Source organism: Galeopterus variegatus, unplaced genomic scaffold, assembly GCF_000696425.1.
Source record: "Galeopterus variegatus unplaced genomic scaffold, G_variegatus-3.0.2 Scaffold5523, whole genome shotgun sequence".
NCBI lineage: Eukaryota > Metazoa > Chordata > Mammalia > Dermoptera > Cynocephalidae > Galeopterus > Galeopterus variegatus.
This window is the reverse complement of record NW_007731634.1, coordinates 56,115-76,787: the sequence shown is the minus strand read 5'-3', so window position 1 is coordinate 76,787 and position 20,673 is coordinate 56,115. Positions and strand designations below refer to the sequence as shown.

Genomic DNA, 20,673 nt, shown 5'->3' with positions numbered 1-20,673 from the left:
TGGCCTTGGGTTGCTAGTAGCCAGAATCTGTATTGTAGAGAGGTTGGTCAGAGAGAATTAGGAAGAGAGGAGGGAATTTAAAAACTGAGAGTCATGTAAGCCTCTAATTTCAATTACTCTTATAACCAACTCCAACCTGTCCCTCCCACAGTTTGTCCCTCACAATAAATTTCCCTGTTTTTTAAAATTTAGATTGAATTGGTTTTTAACCACTTGCAACCTACAGAGTCCTAAGCAAGGCAGGTCTCTTGCCCAAGGGCACACGGTTAATTAGGGGCTGCCCTCCCAGCAGCCATCTCACCTGTGGTGCAGCCAGATCAAGGACCCCAGGCAGCACAGGCAACGTCATGTTGTTTCATTATCCTACAAATGTTCCCGGGGACTGGCGTGACCATGGGTTGATGTTTCTCCTCATCAACTGACAGGCATTACCATTCATTTCACTAAAGTCACATCATTATTATCAACAACCATTTACTGAGCGCTTATGCCATACAAAGGACCATGCTAGGCACTGTGTGCCCATTTAATCCACCCCAAAACATCGCATAGTACGTACTGATAATGCTGTTTTAAAAGTGCAGAAGAGGACAGTCAAGAGGGTTAGTAACTTGCCCCCAAGGTCACAAAGATAGGAAGGTGCAGAGTCAGACTGTGAGCTCTCGGCTGATTCACTAACATTCCTTTTAGTGCAGAATTTCAATCAGTTCCATGTCATCAGAGCTTCCAAAACTGTCCATGTTAGACTGAGGATATGCTGATTCTATCCCGGCCCTGGCCCACCCGCAGTCATCTTCTGGTCTGCAGGAGAACATGCAGCTAGCCGACTTCTCCATGCTCCTCTCCAAACACTAGGCTCAGAGGACCCTAACCTTAAGGCCAGTAGAAGCCCATGTGGGGCTGGAAGCTTTGACCTTCTCTCGAGGCCCCACTCAAATTCTCCAGGGCCCATTATGTATACGAGGGTACTTCAAAAAGTTCGTGGAAAAATAGAATTGAAAGATAACAGAAATCTTTCCATATACTGTTTCAGGTGCCCTCAAACATATCTTCTTTCTCAGCTGTTGTGCTCCAGATGAACATTTATGATGAGCCATTAATCTGGTCACCATGCAGAGACTCTGAGGTGAAGCGCACCTGCCCTGCTGCCTCCTGTTGGTGTGGCATTTCCCCTCCCGCTCCACCTCCCACCACTGTCCTGCCCGGACTCCACAGTGTCACAGCAAGCTGAGCCAGGGTCTCACTCCAACAGGTCCTGCCCACCCTCCCCAGCCTCTGGCCTTGGTCTGTTCTATTTCCACCTTAGGTCTCGCTTCACCCAGACGGGTCCCCATCTTCCCCAGAGCCACAGCTGCAGGCACCCTGGCAGAGGCATCTGGCCAGAAGAGAAACAGGGCAGGGCCCACCTCCCACACTTTCACCCTTCCTTGCCTTCTGCTCTCCCACATCTCTGCCCCTTGTAGCTCAGAGCTGCTTACCTGTAGCCCACAGGCCACATATGGCTATACGTGTGTTTTGTTTGGCATTCAAAGTGGTTTTTATTTTAACATTTAAAAATTGGGAACTTTCATTTAGATATCTGGATTTAAATCTTCCATAATAAAAATTTTTTTAAAACCCTTAATAAACACCCTGCATTTCTGACTTCTCTTGAAAAACCGGCCTTTCTGTGACAAGAGCCCTGCATCTTTGCAGGACAGCTACCAGTAGCAGCTGAGTAGCAGCCACCCACTTGGACAGGGCATGGACCCTCTGTTCCCTACAGTCTCCAAATTTACCCACATCCCTCGTATTCCTTGACTGTCTGGTCTTTGTGAACACCCAAGGCCCACATCAGGGTCCTAGGAACCCCCTTTGCAGATTGACAGCTCATTTTTCTCCAGATGGTGAATCTCAGGAAAGTCCCTGAACTCCAAGGCAAGCAAGGCCCTAGGCCATGCCTGACCCAGGCTCTGAATGTGGCCAAGCCCAGAACCCACTGTCTGTAGGCTCCGGCACTGGTAGCCTGTGAGCCACCTCCACACAGGACTGCAAAGCTTGGGACGGACATCAGGCCAGCTCAGGCCCATTTCACCATGGAACCCAGCTGCCCAGGGCATGCCTGCCAGGCTAAGGAGCAAGAAGCGACTCCCCCAAGTCCTCCCTGTAAAACACCAGGCCTGAGAGAAGCCTCCCATTCAGATCACTCCTAGGCCCATCCACCCCTACCCAGTCCCAGGTCACAGGAGGGACACTCACAATGTTCATGAGGGTGAGGACGTAGTTCTGCACATGCTCCTTGCCATGGAAGCGAACCACTGAGTCATCCACCGCCAGCAACACCTCGATGCTATAGCTGCCCGGCTTGGTGTGTCGTCGCTTCCGCTCTGCTTCGCCCAGCTGGTCCCCCACCAGGCCCAGCAGATTGGGAAGGTCACCCAGGCCAAAGGCTGGAAGCAGGACAGGAAGAAGGCGAGGTCAGACACACATGAGGGGCTGTCACCGTGACACTGCCCGCCCACCACTACCCCATCATGTGTGCCTCTTTCCTGCCTCTGTAGGCTGCATAACATGAGGTCACCTCACAGGCACGAGCCCTTTTCCTGGCATGACAGCAAGGAGAATAAGAACTGTCCAGAGCCAGACACCTGGGTCCAGTAGCCCCTTGTCCTATCTCACTGTGTGCCATAGGCCTCCACCTCCTGTCCTGTAACATGGGGATGAATAATCCTTGATCTACTGCCCCACAAGTCACTGTAAAAATCAAAGATGGCAGTGGGTGAAAACATCTTGATAAAGGAAAAAAACCCACAATGTTACTGCGGCCTTTGGAGGACATTTTAGGAAGCCGTGGAGAATGCCCTGTGCCTCTCGAAAATATTTACTTATTTAACTAGCATTTATTAACTCGTATTACATAATCTAGGAGTTGTCAAATTTTTTCCATAAAGGACCAGAGAATAAATATTTTAGACTTTGTGAGTCATATAGTCTCTGTCACTATTCAATTCTGTGGTTAAAGCACACAGGCAGCCACAAACAATACATAAATGAGTGTGTCTGTGTTCCAATAAAACTTTATTTACAAAAACAGGTGGCAGGCTCTACCTGGCCAGGGGCCTTAGTTTGCTGACACCTAATAGAACCCAATCCAATCCTTACAACAACTCTATCAGATTACTGTCCTCATTACACAGGTGAATAAACTGAGGTTCAAGGACATTAAGTAGATTGTCCAGATCTGTCTGAATCAAACATCCAGGCTTTGAAACATCACCATCTATACTGCCGCCTAGAAAGGTAACACCTTAAATTGTTGTCATTTACACGATAGCCTGAATGAAGACTGAAGTAACATGTTGGAGCAGTATAGTGAGGGGACATGAGGACACTGTAGTCAAAGCTAAGAAAGCAGGACAGAGGCTGGGGTATCTCAAGAAGGATTTAGAGCCTTAATGTTTAATGACTTTCCTGCCATCCCACCCTGAAGTTGTGACACTTGTACCACTGATTTCTAAGAGCCCCCCAGATGTGGGCCAGGGGCTGAGATGTAAAGGTGCCACCACTATGTCCCCAGCAAGTGTCAAGGGGTATGGCTGCAGGAGGCGCGCTGTACTCATTAGACGGATGGAGGGTGGGTGCGTGATGAAGGCAGGAGGGCCCCTGAGCTCACCGCCTAGTGGAGGTGACAGATAAGAAAGCAGATGGTCACAATATACTAAGGTCAAGGGCTACAGCAAGACTGACTAGAGAAGCCTTCCAGAGAGGGGACCTCTAAGCCAGGGCTGAACAGGGAGCAGGAGACAACCTACTTTAGCACCGGGAGCAGAAGGCCCTGTGCAGAGGTAACTGCACCTGCCAAATCCATCATGATTTTTTTGTGCTATGCATGGGAGCAGGTCTGTGGAGACGCCAGCACGAACACGGGTGATCCTTGCAGATGCATCAGCAGGCACCTGTGCACAGACCCGAGTTCTGCCTCTAGGCTGTCAACATGGGTCTAGGGGAACTAAAATCTGAGGACCGGCCAACAGGGACCCCCGGGGCTTGGTGCTTTTTATTTCCCCTTTGGTTGGTGGCACTGCAGTACAAAGGAAAAAGGCACTAGCCCTATGATTTGAGAAAATGTGTGGCCATTGGCCTGCTGGGAAATCCAGAAAGGGCGGCAGTCCTCTGGGCATATGCACAGCCCTGTGCGCAGGTCCCAGGTGGGTTTCGCCCTTACCTGCCTCTGAGGCTGGTGTCCCTCTGCAGTTCACACCCCACAAAGGTGGCCCAGCGGGCCTGGCATCTGAGCCCAATGGTGAGTGCAGCCGCCAACAGACAAATTCCTGGGAGAGAAGAGGGAGGACCCCGCAGGAGGGGAGGAGAAGGGACAAGGCTCTCTCCATGGAGCGGGGAGAATAAATAACAGTTACCCCCAACACATGAGCAGTGCCCGGAAGTTTAAGTGCTGCAAGTGGAATACTGAACTTGACCCCTCAAAGCCCTCCCTGCCAGGTCTGTCAAAGGGAGGCTCAGGGCCGGCCCGGTGGCACACTGGAGAGTGCACCGCTTGGGAGTGCGGCGGCGCTCCCGCCGAGGGTTCGGATCCCATGTGGAGACCGGTTCCCGCTCACTGGCTGAGCATGGTGCGGGCGCGACACCGAGGGTTGCAATCCCGTTGCCGGTCAGTAAAAAAAAAGACAAAAAGGAAAAAAAAAATAAAAAAAGGGAGGCTCAGAGAGGATACCTGACCCAGCCTAGGTAACACAGCAAGATAACTGCGAGGACCCACAGTGAAAACCCGATCTCTCTCCCACTGCCACACCCTGTCAGGGCCCACCTAGATGTCGCTCTCAGCAGACATTGAGGAGGATTGGGGGAGGGCCAGCTGACATCAGCCATAGACGCCGGGGACATCCCAGACACACCTAACTATGTGTCTCTCATCCTTCAGGCCAGGCCTAGATAACCCTCAAGGCAGAGTGAGGGTGAGCCAGCCACTGAGAGGCTTAGATTAGCCCACCCAGGAAGCCCCAGGTGAATGTAAAATGGTGCAGCTGTTTTGAAAAAACAGCTGGCAATTCCCTAAAAAGTTAGACCTAGAGTCACCGTATGACCCAGGAATTCCACCCCTAGGTGCACAACCAAGAGAAATGAAAATGTATGTTCACATAAAAACTTGCACACGGATGTTCATAGCAGTATAATCACGACAGCCAGTAAGTGCAGACAACCCAAACGTCCACCAACAGATGAACGGACCAATAAAGTGTGGTACAGCCATGCAATAGAATATGACTCTGCCATAAAAAGGAACGAACTACTAATACGTGCTACATAACGTGCATCTTGAAAATACTCTAAGTGAAAGAAGCCAGTCACAAAAGGCCACATACCGCATGATTCCATTTATAAAATGCCCTGAATAGGAAAATCCACAGAGATAGAAAGCAGATCAGTGGTTGCCAAGGGTTGGGGAGGAGGAAACAGGAGTGACTATAACGGGTATGGGGTTTTTTGTGAGAATGATGGAAATGTTCTAGAATGCGGTAGTAGTGAGGTTTGCATAACGTTGTGAATATAGAGAAAACCACTGAATTGTACACTTTAAAATGGTTAAAATGGTGAGTTTTATCTCAATTTTAAAAAAAGCAGCAGTGGCAGCAGCCCTGAGCCCCGGCCTGGCTGGCTGCCCGCCCCTGAAGGGATGGGCTGTCCTGGCATCTGGCAGCCCTGGCCCCGGCAGAGCACCCGAGCTCTGGCCTCACGAGCACATGCCCTGTTCGTGTCCTCAAGAGGGACCTGGAGGTAGGAAAGGGGCTACAGACAGCTGGACCCTGGGCTGAAGGAGAGGGCAGCATGAGAAACAAGGGGGCATCCAAGGCCAAGGCAGGGCCCACAGCACAGTCCTTGAGGGCCTGAGTGAAGGCCAGCTTGCAACTGGAGGTCCAGCCAATGGAATCCCTACCCCCGGACTCTGACAGTTTCCATTTCTCACCAGAGCCCTCGAGGAAAGAATCGCTTCACTCCTCTTTGGGGCCCATCAAAGACGTGCGTGAGTGAGGGTGTGTGCGAGAGTGTGTTTGAGAGCGTGTGAGTGTGTGGAGGGTATGTTAGTGTGCACGGGTATGGGTGGATGCTGGGTGTGTGTGAGTGTGCGTGTGTGCACACATGCCCTCTTCAGGAAGCAGCAGCCAAGGCCATGAGCGCCAAGAGGAATAGTCCCCTCCAACCCCAAGGTCATGGGTGCACATCAGACCCCTTCACAGTGGAGCCTGGGGGCCAGGAAACCTCCCTATGACCATAGCTGAGCTAGAAAACCCAATGGATGGCGCCTCCAACACCTCCACTCCTTCCTCCAGGAAAGCTGGACACACCCCCATGGGGAGAGGACTCATGTGAGGGACACAAAGATGATGAAGACTTGGTATCTGTCCTCTAGAACCCCCCAGCCTATGGGAGAAGGGGACAGACCCAGGAGGGGACACCTGTACAGGACAGGATGGCAGAGATATGGGAGGCGCCCAGGTGGAGGGAAAGTCCTCAAAAGCTTTCTGTTGGCTGTGAGCCAGGCTCTGTGTGGCTGGCCAAGGCCTCGGAGGCATTTCTCTTCGGGCTGAGAAATACACTCAAAGAGCTGAGATAAAACCTTTTGTCTTAATCGAGCATGTTAAATGGAAACAGGTGCACCCTGAAATGCTGCTCCACATACGGGGTTCAGACCCACTACTGGCTTTCAAATAACAGAGAACAAGCCACAGGTTTCCAAGAAAGTTGTCTCTTGCCCCTTGTCTTTCTAAGGAAGGACCACAGGTGGGCCAGGCCCCAGCCCCACCCCCGACCCACAGGAGTTCCAACCAGGAAGCCTGATGCAAGAAGACAGTCAGGTCCACACTTCCCTGGGCCCGAACTCGAACTCCACAAGCTCAGTGGTCTCAGCTTCCCGGCCACTGACGACCACGGTGGTAGGCCATGTTCTTGGTTCCAAGCTCACAGCTCTGGAGCTGGACTTCCCTGAGGTGTCTCCCCAAAAGGGGGCATTTATGCTTTTTTGATTCAGAACTGGCCTCAACTAAAGCAGAGCCTAAGGGAGACATGTCGCTCTTCCCAGCCACGGTGGAGGGAAGGCACCCGCCACCAGTCCGCTTCTGAAATCCACAAGAGTCCTCGAGGGCTCCCCTCCCCCAGGCCTGCACAGCCCTCCATGGCTCTGATGCTGTGGCTTCACTTATGAGTGACACTTGGAGAACAGCTGGCGCTTCAAAGGATGTACTGTATGTGGGGACAACTGGTTTCCAGGCATTCCTTCACGCTAGGCCCAGGGTCCTGGCACAAGGATGTGCTCCCCGCATGACCAAATCCCACCCAGTGCTTCTCAGCTCCTCCTGGCCAAGGGGGCCTATGACGAAGCTAAGTTTCCCTATGAAGTTGGCCACAGGCCCAGGACCAGCCCTGTCACATGTGTTTCGTTCACTCCACTGTGGGTCCGGAATGCCAACAGTGTGCAGGCACCCGTGCTGGTCACCAGGGTGCAGGGTCACCCCTGCCCTCGGGGGGCTCCCACCCTAATGTGTCAGTGGTTCACCTTAATGACAATACTGTAACAAGAGCCACCATTTATCAAGTACCTGCTATGGGCCAAGCTCCATGCTGGGGTTTTTATATGGACTATCACCAACACATATAACAACCGTAGCAGGTAGACGTTGACCATCTCCACTTTACTAATTAGGAAAATGAGGTTCAGAGACGTTAAGTGACCTGCCTAGGATCACACAGTAGACAGAGTTGGAGGCAGGATTTAAAAGTGGTCTGTTGGACACAAAGCTGACCCTGCTGCCCTAACCCCAGGCAGCCTCTCTGTAAGTGCCCTAAGAACTTCCTTCCTCCTACAGGGTTTGGCCGATTTTTAGGAGGAAGTACCAAATGCAGCCATTCCACCTTCCACCGTGGCTCAGAAATCACCTTGAGAAGCAATACTGAGACCTCTGGGGTCCTAAAGACCACAGTTCAGGCCATGAGTGGCTCCTCTGGCCACTAACTCCAGCCAATTATAGTAGCTCCCAACACCCGCTGGAGTTTCTTCGCTGGTACAGCAGGTCTACGTGGCCCAGTCCTATTTTACAGATAAGACTGAGGTCAGGTATTGATAGTTTAAGGCTAGAAGTTACCTAAAACCCCCCAGACATGTGGACAAAGATAGCACTTGGGACCCCTGCCCACAGCCTACCTTCATTGTGAAGGTCCCCGTGAGGCTCTGCCCTCTCTTGCTGGACAGCTTCCCGGCGGTACACCACGTGCGTCCTCCCGCTGACCTCCTGCTCCTGCTGCCCCCACTCCAGAGGCTCAAGGAAGTAGTCGGTGCTGTCTGTGCGGATGAGGCCTGCCTGCACCACGGTCACGGCGAGCAGGGGGAGGGGAGAGAGAGAAGAGGCATGAATACACAGCACATGCACAGATGAGCATCTGTGAATGCAAGCGTGTGTGACCACACGTGTGTGCAGGCACTTCCCCGGGGCCTTTGCTTTCGAATGGGGCCTTGGGAGCGCTGGGACTCCAGGAAGTCCTGTGGAGGCCCTGGCAAGGAAGGGGGCAGGTGGTATGGAGGCTGAGCAAGAGCCCCATCCTCACTGCAAGCTAAGCAGATCTGTTTTTACTCTGTTGTGAACACATGGGGTTCCATATAAAATTTCATTTAAACAAAGAGTGCCATTGCTTAAAACAGGGGAAACATGGAAGCCACCACCACAGGGAATATGCACACACACCCAGGCACCTTGGATTTGGCTTTACCTACAGGCAGACAGGACGGGAAAATCCTAGCAGCAAAGGCAGTTAGTCATCCCTAAGGTGGGCACTGGCCCCCACTCCAATACAAAGTGCATGTGTGTGCACAGGGGGAGAGAGGCAGCTAGCACTCACTGATGAGAAACGAGTTGGGACAGTGTACCAGGAAAGCGTGTTCTGTTTTTCATATAAATTTTTGCCTGCATCAAAATATTCTCTTTTAAAAAATCTGGTGTTGGTCTTGGAAATAAAGCCATAAAAATATAAGCTTGGCCAAGTCCAGTAAATGTGTCATTAGCTCCCAACGAAGACAGTAATCACAGGGGCCAATGAAACATATAACTGAATGCGAGTTAATATATGTGTGCCTGTGCGTGCACAGATGCACACGCGTGCACACACGTCATCTCTATAAATAACAAGGCCAGCCCACCTACCACAGTGCATGGAAAATAGTAGGCAACATTTAACAAGTAAATATTTGTTGAATTCGTTTGCTCATTCAGCAAATATCTATCGCATGCCTACTACATACCAGGCACTGGAGCGCAGCTGGGAACACAAAACAGAGAGTGAAGAAGTCATTTTTATAAATCGGCTGCATCTTCTCTGTTTGAATTAGAACTGCCCCTTTTTAAAGCAGCCACTCAATTCCACCAATTTTCTCACCTCAGCCTGTTCTGAGGTCGTGTCTTAGGGTGCCCCCTCCAAGGCCAACTGAACACCCACCCTCAGCAGCAGCCAACCTTTTCCAGGTCCTTCCAGCTATACCTGTTCATCAAACTGAAAACACTACTTTGCATCAAAGGCAAGAGAGCTGCCATGTGTGCCTCGTAAGCAGACCCAATCAGGAGGCCAGGAAATGTTCTAGGGAGAAAGGGCAGCACTACTGGAATGACTGTGAGGATTCCCCAGTAACCACTGCATCAGGTGATACTCCACTGTCTGCAGATGTCCTGGTGTGCCTGGGAAAGGAGAGACAGATAAATAATGCCCAGCCTTTGGACATGAGTTGCTTGTTCTCTGAAGAGCTGAGGGTGGCCTATGTCCTGCCTGGTGCTATGGCAAGATATGAACAGGTGTCCCAGAGGTGACAGATGTGGGTCCCGAAAGATAGAAGCCCATTGGGCTCCTGGTTGCAAGAGCTAGAAATTCAACTCAAACCCCCTTGGTCCAAAGAGGAGTGTACTGGTCCATGACACCCCATGGCAGGGACAGGGACTGGAAGCGAGGGACCCCAATGGCCTCAGCTCCCCAGCCACCCTCTCCTCAGAATCCCCTGCATCAGCGTCGTTCCCTCCGACAGGCTGTGTATCACTTGTCCTTGCAGGCACATTTCCACTCTGCCCCCAGAAACAAGGAGACTCTCTCCACAGTACCATCTGCACAGTCCAAGGGAGGACTGCAGTTGGTCCAGGTTGAGTCGCACAGTCACCCAGGGTCTGGCAGCCCCATCGAGACCCCCACAGCCAGAGGAAGAGTGATGCCTGCATCAAAGGAAGGGAATAATGGTTACGATGGCCAAAGAAGCCCATCTGAGATGGAGAGGGCATTCTAGGTAGAGGGACCCCTGGGCAAGGGTGTGGAAGCAGGAAGGACCATGCTGGGGACTGGGAGGCATTCAGGCTCATGGGCAGAGGCTGAGCCCAAACCTGGACAATAAGTGACAGCCAAATCCAAGGGCCTCTGCCACTGCAGACCTGCAGAACCTCCCAAAGGAAGCCTGTCTTCCAGGGTGCACAAGGGCTGCAGGACAGAAGGGTCAGCTGGTGGCCTCCAGGCCCAGGGCACACGCCAAAGCTACTGCAGCTCTGTCGCCATGAGGGTTTGTGAGGAGACTCTCAGCCAAGCCCCGTGCCCGCTTATCCCACCACCTTCCTGCACCCCTGTCTGATGCCCAGGGGGACTGTCCCTGCCCTGGAACAAGCAAAGCAAGAGGCCCTCCCAGCACAAGTCAGAGGCCTCTGCTCCATCCAGCCAGGGTCAGACGGTCAGGCTGGCCCGGGGTAGTAGCCTGTGCTGCTCTGCCCCTCACACCTCTCCAGAAGGCCTGGCAGAGGAGAAGTCTCCAGAGCAGGAGGTAGAAGACTCTGCTCAGCCTCCCACACACACTGGGCTGCCTCCCAAGGCTCCTTGTTCTGGGACTCGGTTAACCAGCTACACAAAGAGGATCCCTCAAAACCCAGAACTCCCTGTCTCCCAGCCCGATGATTCCATGTCCGGACTCCACCAGATTTCAGCACCTCATGAGGGATGAGACTCCAGAATGATCCAAAGGTGTAGGGCAGGGCTTCAAGCAAATGCCTTCCAGCCCACAACCACAGACCTCAAAATCAGTGTGCTTACTCCAGTCTGAGGCTTCGTACTTCAGTGACATCCCCAGTCAGGGGACCTCTAACTTTTGCTTGTATGCCTCCAGTGACAAAGAACCCCCTCCCTCAAGATGTAACATACAGTAGCCCCTTCATCCATGGGGACACGTTCCGAGACTCCCAGTGGATGCCCGACACCTGGGATAGTACCAAATCCTGTGTATAGAGGTTGAGCATCCCTAATCCAAAAATCTTTTTTTTTTAATTTATAAAAAACTATACCCTAGATAGAACTAGTGAGGGGCAGTGCATTAGTTTGCCAGGGCTGCCATAGCAAAGTACAGTCCTCCCTCCGTATCTGTGCGAGATGGGTTCCAGGAACACCCATGGGTACCAAAATTGGGAAATGCTCAAGTCCCTGATGTAAAATGGTGTAGTATTTGCACATAACCTATGCACACCTTCCTGTATATTTTAAATCATCTCTAATACCTAATATAATATCATAATATGTAACATAATGTAAATGCTATGTAAATAGTTGTCATACTTTTTTATTTGTATTTTTGTTTGTTTGTTTGTTTGTTTTACTTCTCAAAATACATTGAACTTGATTTTCATGCCCCTTTACCCGTTCCTCTCCACCACCTCCACCTCCCCCCACATCTGTGCACTTGGCTTAAATAGTTCAAGGAATTTTTGTGGTTATTCTATCTTCTTCCCCCCACCCTTTATTTGTTTGTGTGTTTATTTATTTATTAGTTTTTAGCTCCCACAAATAAGTGAGAACATGTGGTATTTCTCTTTCTGTGCCTGACTTGTTTCACTTAATATAATTTTCTCTAAGTCCATCCATGTTGTTGCAAATGGTCGTATTTTGTTCTTTTTTATAGCAGAGTTGTATTCCATTGTGTAGATGTACCACAGTTTCCAAAAATCTGAAATCTGAAATACTCCAAAATCCGAAACTTTTTGAGCACCAACATGATGTTTAAAGGAAATGCTCTTTGGAGCATATTGGATTTTGGATTAGGGATACTGAACCAGTACGTATAATGTAAATATTCCAAAATCCAAAAAGAATCCAAAACATGTCTGGTCCCGAGAATTTCAGATAAGGGATACTCAACCTGTACTGTGTTTTTTGCTATACATATAAACCTATGATAAAGTTTAATTTCTAAATTAGGCATAGTGAGAGATTAACAGCAATAACAAATAATGAAATAGATCAATTATAACAACATGCCAGCGTCACTCCCTTGTGCTGTGAGGCCATCGTGAAGTAAAGCAAGGGTCGCATGAACACACTGTGATACACGACAGTCAATCTGATAAACCAGCTGACCACTAAGTGACTAATGGTCAAGGATTATCTACAGTGTGGACATGCTGGACAAAGGGATAATTCGTGTCCTGGGCGGGACAGAGCAGGATGGCACGAAATTTCATCACACTGTTCAGAAGAGTACGCAGTTTATACCTTATGAATTACGTATTTCTGGAATTCTCCATTTAATATTTTTGGACCACAGTTGACCATGGGTAACTGAAACCACAAAACTGCTGTATTTTGTGTAGGAACGCTCCTAACATTTTATTGAGCTGAAGCACATTTCCCTACGTTCCATCCTTTATAAACAGCCTTATTGTCACTGTTATTAATAATAGCACCTGCCACTTAATTTACATATATTATCTCATTTCATCTTCACAGCCCTGTGAGGTAGGCACTGATATTATTACTCCCATTTCATGGATGAGGAAATAGAGGCTCAGAAAGGTTAAGTAACTTGCCTGAAGTCACCCAGTGAGTGTCAGCCCTAGAACAGGAGCCCAGCTCTTTGTGGCTCATAACCACCATGCTGTATTACCTCAGGTCATCCCTGGGCCTGCTTGTGCCCTTGGGAGCCACTTGGCACAAGGCAACATTCCTTCCTAGTACTATCTGCAAATCCCTGGGCCTCTGGTCTGGTCTGACCTTGCAGAGCAAGATGTTCACTTTCCACCTCTGGGCAAAACCCTCCCATGGAAGTCAGTCCACCTCCCCTCATGGATAAGAGGAATGGTCCCCACCCACTCCCTAGGTGACCGCCTGCTTCTCAGCCTAAAAGGGTTCTCAGCCCCACCCAAATCATTCTCATCACACCCACAGCTCTTCTCCACCAGAAGTGGAGCCCCCACAATCCTGGGTCTGGTCCAGCCTCCACTCCCTCAGGCCTCTCCCTAGGGAAGGGTTAAAGAATCTGCCTTTCCCCACCCCAGTTAACTGTTGAGGACAAAGGAGCTAAACCGAAGCCCTGTACTCTGCAACCTGGGAAATAAGTTTCTAAATCTCTTTTCAACAGTGGATCCCACCAGCCCCCCAGGGATCAAGGGCAGAACCTCCTCAGACACTATCCTTATCCCATTTTATGTATGATTCCCAAGCCTTGACAGGCAGTTCCCGTCCAGGTCAGGGCCCCCAGCCTCCCCAGGTCTCGGAGACCCTCCTCCTGGAGAGAGAATGGGAAGGCAAGGTTGGGCACAGATCGGGAGGCAGGACAACCCTGTCCCTTCCCCACAGACCTTGGTTTCCCCATCCACACAAGGAGAGGTTTGGTCCAAGTCCCCTTGAAGCTCTGCCCTGGGCAGGAAATCAGGCACCATGCAGGGTAGACAGATTGGCAACGAGAACTTTCTGGCTCTCTGCCTCCTCAGTAAATTGCTCCTGTCTCTCAATTTATGAGATGTTTATATTTCTGAAAAGTGGTGGCTAATTTTCAAGCACTAAAATCCAATCAAATTTCTGTATAAGAAATGAAGAAAAAAGGGAGAAATAAATTCTGGGAGACTGGAAAATAAATGTCAGCCATGTCTATTTTCACCCCTACCTTATTTTTTTTGCAAACTATAAATAAGTAGGAAATACATACTAGAAAGGTTCTTCACACAATAAAAACAAAACAAAGAATCACTGATTACATCCAGTCAAGCCACATGCCACATAGGCCCTCAGCCAATTTCTCCAAATGGAAACCTTCCAATGTGCACGCCTGGCCACCTCCACCATTTCTAAACTCCCTTTAATGTGGCTGCTTCTGAGGTGCCTTTCCAAGGAGGTGTGTGGCTGCCTGGGGGGGTGAGAGAAAGGACTGTTTGAATTTTCCAATGTGGCTGGTGACGTTGTTTTGGTTGCAAAGGTGACACCTTCTGCTGCCTTTTCATCGAGAGGTTTCCAGGCCATGCTGAGATTTTCCAGACCAGGTACCCCTCAGGGGAAACCCCCAAATCCAGGGTGTAATTCCAGGGCACCTGAAGAAGGCGTGGTCAGATGACGACTGGGGACGGGAGTGCTGGCTTTGAAATCACCTGGCGTCCTGCCATGGGCCATAACTGAGCAAGTTCAGTTGGTCCCAATAGCTATCTACTATCAGGGTGAGGTCCCAAATACTTTAGCAGATAATTGAAGCCAAATTGTTTGGAAATTAGTATGTTTGTATGCATGTGTATATATAAATGTGTTTCTAACTTTGCATATATGTGCTTTTAAGTTGGGAGGCAAGGACACATCAAGCCAACAAACAGATCTCCAGGGAAACCACGGGAGAGATCCCCAAGGGCTGGAAAGCGTGTTCTCAGATGGAACAAAACTCCAAGCTGGGCATGGGCAGAGCTTTATCTGTGCCAGGCCAGGTGCAGAGACAACAAGCAAGGTCACAGGCTGGGGTCAAGACAGGTGCAAGTGGCTTGGTTCTGAGAGGACAGTTGTAGGCACTATGGAAGATGGGGATCCTGAGCCCCCTTGCTGCCCCCTCAAACTCATGGGCCTTCACCAAATGCCCAGAAGAGGGGCCCATTCTAAGATGGCAACTCCACTGGAGCCAGCCGAAGGGTGGGCCAGGTCTCCTCTTCCCCCTTCCAAGGTGGGTCTATCTGGGTCCTCCCAAGAGGAGAAAGAAGTAGAACAGGCCACCTCCCAGCCAACCATCCCACTACCTCCCAAGGAGAATACATTCTCAGGCCTGAACTCGTTCTGAAAATCCTATCATGAGAGTTTTACTGCCACAGACAACCTTTTCCCAACTGCGCCGTCTTAGGTTCTAGGCTTCCAGCAAATGCAGCTTGAAACTGTTCCACTGCAGGAAACAAAAGAAAACCCAGCAACTGGAGGCTGGGGTGATACACATGAGGATCAGACATGGCTTCCACCAGATTCCTAAAGCAGTGGCTGCTTCCGCCCCAACCCAGCAACCTGCGTCCACATGCACCATCCCCAGCCAAGGCCAACCATGCTCCCTCCCTAGACCACATGGCTGCTACAACCCACTACTACCTCAGCATCTCCTTCCCTTCCACCACCTTGGGCCTCTTGGTCTACAAGCCCGATAATTCTCTTGTGAACACCCACATGCTGTCACTCTCTCCCTCCATCCTGCTGTCCCAGAATAAGCTTCTCAGCCCTGGTTCAGCCAAACTGTCCACCTGCACAGTGATGGAGACCGCACACACAGGTGCCCACACAGCTCCCGTGAGCACGACGCTGGCCAGGGTGATACTGCTCCTCCCTGTCACCTCTGTGTTCCAGTTCTCCCAGATGGTCCCCACCTGCAACGCTGCCCCACCTCCACCGCCTCCTTCAAGGCTTGCACTACCCTGTTGTGAATAGTCCTCCTTCCCTCCTGTGGCGAGACGTTGCCCCTCCACCCTGTGCTCCGGGTCACCTCCCTGTCACCTCCCCAATGACTCAGCCTCTGCAATTGGCACTCCTCTTCCCAGCATCCTCATCCTCTCCCCGCCTGTGAGACCATTCCCATTGGCATCCAAGTGCACTCTGGTATATCCCATATGGAAACTCCCATCCCTGTCCAGCTACTGCCCCAGGTCTCTGCTTCCCTCCCCAGCAGTAAGACTTGTGTACGCTCACTGTGTCTGTGAGCAGACCTGTCCTCAAGCCCCCCCCCACACACACATGGCCTTCTAGAGCCACCACTTCCTGGAAACTGCTCACCTGTGACCACCATCTGGCCAAAGCCAGCAATAACTTCTTTGTCCCAGTCTCACTCGGGTGCTCTAACCACACACTGTCCCTGGGCATTGCCCCAGTTCCATGGCTTTAAATACCATGTGTCTGCAGATAGCTCCCAAGTTACACCCAGCCCTGACTCCTCCCAGAATTCCTTGTATGATTATCCAACAGCCTCCTTGATAGAGACCTGGATCTCCATTGGACTCTCAAACTCTAAAGCACAGTTCTGGGTTTGACTCCCAGATCTACTCCTCCCTTGTCTTCCCCATCTCAGCAAATGGCACCACCTTTTATCCAGTTGCTCAAGCCAAAAATTGAGGGGCAGAAGTGGGGCCAGGGATCTGGGTCTTTTCCAGTCCCCCAACCCATGGTGGTTCTGTCCAAGTTAGTCCAGCTGAAAGCAGCACCCAGTGCAACCCTCTGATGGGTCATCCTGGGCCTCTGATTCATGACAAGTTAGCAGGGCAGCCCCACCCCACACACCCCACACACCCTGCGAACACCACTCTGCTCTTGCCAGGACTTTTCAAGGTGGCCTGATCCCCTCCTTCCTCAACAGGTCCGTCTGTCTGTATGAAGTATCTACTGCATTCCGGGCTTGATGGGGGTGGGGTGAAGAACACAAAAAGACACACGAGACCAGCCTCTGCCCTCCTGGGAAGGGACGTGTATCTGTAATTTATAAAGAACTCTGACAAGTGAATAATTAAAAGACAACCCAGTTTAAAAATGGGCAAAAGAGCTGAATAGACATTTCTCCAAGGAGGATACACAAATGGCCAATAAACACATGAGAAGATGTTTAACATCATTAGTCATCAAGGAAATAAAAATCGAAACTGCAATGAAATACTATTTCACACCCACTAGGGTAGCTAGAACCAAATAGTCAGACAAGTGTTGGCAAGGATGTGGAGAAACTGGAAAGTTCGTGCACTGCCGGTGGGATGCCTCTTTGAAATGGAGCAGCCTCTTTGAAAACAGTCTGGCAATTCCTCAAACAATTACACAGAATTACCACATGATCCGGCAATTCCGCCCCTAGGTACATACCCAAGAGAAATGAAAATATACATCCACACCGAAAATTGTACACGAATGTTTATAGCAGCATTATTCATAGTAGCCAAAAGGTAGAAACAACCCGAATGCCCATCAACAGAAGAATGAACTAACGAAATGTGGTATACCCATACCGTGGAATATGATTCAGCCATAAAAAGGAATAAAGTACTACAATATGGGTGAACCTAGAAAACATTATACCAAGTCAAAGAACCCAGTCACAAAAGACCACGTATGACATGATTGCATTCACACAGAAGTCCAGAACAGGAAATCTACACAGACAGAAAGTAGATTAGGGACTGGGGTGATGAGGGATTAAGGGGTGACAGCTAAAGGGTACAAGGTTTCTTTTTGAGCTGATAAAAATGTTCTAAAGAATTAAATGTTCTAAATGACTGTGGTGATGGTCACGCATATCTATGAATATAGTAAAACCATGGAATTGTGTACCTTAAACGTGTGGCTTACATGTATGTGAACCAGACCTGAATAAAGCTGCTAATAAAGAAGAAGATGCACACTCGGGGAGATGAGACACCAGGGAGCCGAGCCGCATGCAGGCTGCCCTACACAGAAGCGTGAGTCAGCGTGGCTCAGAGGGAAGCCTGCACACGCTGAGAGTCCACATGTTTCAAACCCGATGTGGAAGCCCCAAGCCACAGAGCTCTGCTGGAGCCCAGGGCTGCCAAGGAAAGTCTGAAAGCTGATTCAGACCGAGCTGCAGCCATGGGGACAGGCAGGAAGAAGCAGCCCTTGGAGGATGGAGCCAAAAACCCAGGCTTGTCCTCAACTGGCACGCTCTGCCGTGCCCCACGCTGGCAGCATTAGAACACCCAGAATAGGCCAGAGGCCATGGAAGAAACACCAGGAAGCAGAGAGGCTCCCCCTGCTGGAGGTGCTTATCTGGGATGACCGCTTGGCCTCCGTTCCAGGGGTCATGACCCCTGCAGGCCCCACACCCTGGGAGGTGCTAGGAGAAAGACTATTGAGGTCTTGCTGGGCCCAGGCCATTTGCAGCAAGAATCCTTCTCAGGAGAGCAGCAGTGTGGTGGGTGGTGGGTAAATGCAGGGACCCTGGGGCCAGAGAATCACTGGGTTCAAATCCTGACGCTGCCACTCTCAACTCATGTAATCTTGGACAAATTACCTAACACCTCTGTGCTTCAGGACTATGACAGTGCCTGTCTGTAGGTTTGCTCCGAGACAGTAATGTACACAGGGCACCCAGACTAGCCGCTCCCACGCAGCGAGGGTTCCATAAGCGTTTGCATTTGCTGCTGTGATTATCATCCTCATTCAAGTATGCCAGGAGCCCCCGCGTGACAGTGCCTGTCTGTAGGTTTGCTCCGAGACAGTAATGTACACAGGGCACCCAGACTAGCTGCTCCCACGCAGCGAGGGTTCCATAAGCGTTTGCATTTGCTGCTGTGATTATCATCCTCATTCAAGTATGCCAGGAGCCCCCGCAGGGTTCAGTGCTGGGAGCAATATTCTGGAACCAAAGGAGGTTTGTTTCCAACTGCTGGCTCCACCATGGCCTGGCTTAGACCTACTCAGATCCGCTGCCTGTATGGAAAGAAATCTCCAAGAGAAAAATAACAGCAGTCGAGCATCCTAAGGATAAAAGTCCTTACCAAGAAAAAGAGACTGGTAAAGGGTGGTAAATGTGAAAAAGAACACGTGCAGACAAAAGGCTGGGTGAAAATGATGTCTGGATGGGGAAATTGTAGGCAATTTCCTTCTCCTTAAACCTTTAGGTATTCTCTAACTTGTTTATGATTTCTTTATCTCAAAAGGCAAGCCTGTTCTGCACAGAATGTCTGCCTGCTACAATGAGCAGGTAATAAGTGTATAACTCCCTGCCCCGAATACAAAGTTTAAAGAAAAGGAAACAAATACAAGGTAACCCTTCTTTTCTATCATCCAACTTCCTGCAAAGTGGTGTAGAGGTTACTCCGGGCAGTGAAACACCTGGGCTTCCAGCGCAGCTGGTTACACGGGCCCTCTCTAAGCCTCAGTTTCCACATCTGAAGCCAAAGTGCTGCTGGGAAGATACAATGAGATAAGGAACCGCCTGGCCCACTGCAGGATGGGGGTCCTTCCCTTCCCTTCCTCCCTCGGCCTGGCCCTCCTGCTCTCCCCTATGACCTGACCCAGCTTCCCTGTCACACACACACAGTAGACTTTCCAGGAAGCTGCGGCACTAGTTGTCACCCCTAGATGCTCACTCAAATCACCTGGGAAATTTGCAAAACTCCTGCAGCCCAGGTCACACCCCAGACCAGTCAAATCAAATCTCAGTGGGTGGGGTTTGGGCATCATTGTGTTCTCCAAGCTGCCCAGGTAGTTCTGGTGGGCAGCCAGGGCAGAGAACCCCTCGTCTAAACTCTAGAGGCTTCCATGCAATGGAATGGCACCAAAAGGAATGTTTAAGGGATCACGTATATTTCACAAAGAGGACAGTAGCCATGTGGGGTGTTCAACCAGAGTCAGTTGGTCCTAATGCAGGAAATGGGCCAGAAAGAGAGGAACTGAGTGGACAAGCACGTGACCTGAGGGGAGGAGTCCAGGCAGGCTGGGCTATTGTATTCTGAAACAGAAGCACTGCCCCAGGCTGAGCCAGACCAGTGGCCATCTAGACCACTCGTGATCTGAGCCTTGGTGCTATCTCAGAACCTAGCCACTCCCTCCCCATAGCTGCAACTCATCTGTAGAAATAATTTGCCAAAATTGCCCCCAAGTAGGTGTGGGCTAGGGGCGGGGCAGGCCTGGGCAGGGGCAGGGAGAACACGGTGCAGAGAGTGGGGACAGTTAGCAGCAGCACCTCTATTGCTCATGTGGATGACAAAGGCAGCCATGGCCTCTGTCCTCCAGCACCTTGGAGAACAGTTGCTCAGGTCGTCAAAAGCTTGGCAAATGTTCTTCATGGAAGAGTGGTGGCTTTTTATTTCTACCCACCGCCCCCCTGAAGACAGGGTCCTGGTCCCTGGCAGGGCAGGGCTCACACCTGCAGGTGCTCAGAGCCTGGCCTGCTGCTACACACCACCCTGGAGCCCAGCCACAGTCAGGGCAGGGCTTGCCAGGCCGGCCGCCACCCAGTTTCCATTCCCCATGCCCAGGAGCCACGTGGCTGTGAGACTCCCCCCTCTGTCATCACCATAGCCCACCAGGCCTGGGACAGGAGCTCCGCCTGGCCCCCTGCTTGGCCCTGAGTCCTGGCAGTAGCATGGCTTCGGGACGAGGAGACAGGAAGCAACCCTCGAGTGCCAGGAGGCGGTATGGCTGCCAGGCCCTGGGCTGAGTCTGCACCGAGGTCCTGCAGGCTGAACCCTATGGCTCAGATGCAAGCCAGCAGACAGAGATGGGGCGGGCAGCACCAAGGAAAATATGCAGCTGGTCCCACGGCCTGACAGAGGGCACAGCAGGTCACTGTCCCACCAGGCTTCCCCTCTGATCGAGCCCTAAGCAGCCTGGTCCAGAAGGGGCTGACTTGGTTTTAAACCAGCCCCCATGTGAAATCATGAGTAAAGTGTT

At 50.8% G+C, this 20,673-nt stretch overlaps 1 protein-coding gene across 2 annotated transcripts in view; it reads right to left on the bottom strand.

The window, feature by feature from the left end:
• Window positions 1-20,673, bottom strand: part of ADAMTS14 (ADAM metallopeptidase with thrombospondin type 1 motif, 14) — an 84,917-nt gene that overhangs the window by 49,541 nt on the left and 14,703 nt on the right. For both annotated transcript variants that reach the window (XM_008589565.1, XM_008589564.1), the window contains exons 3-4: window positions 8,195-8,351; window positions 2,239-2,429 (exon numbers count right to left, since the gene is read on the bottom strand). In XM_008589565.1, coding sequence (XP_008587787.1) covers window positions 2,239-2,429; window positions 8,195-8,351 — 348 coding nt within the window. The remainder of the gene's footprint in view (window positions 1-2,238; window positions 2,430-8,194; window positions 8,352-20,673) is intronic.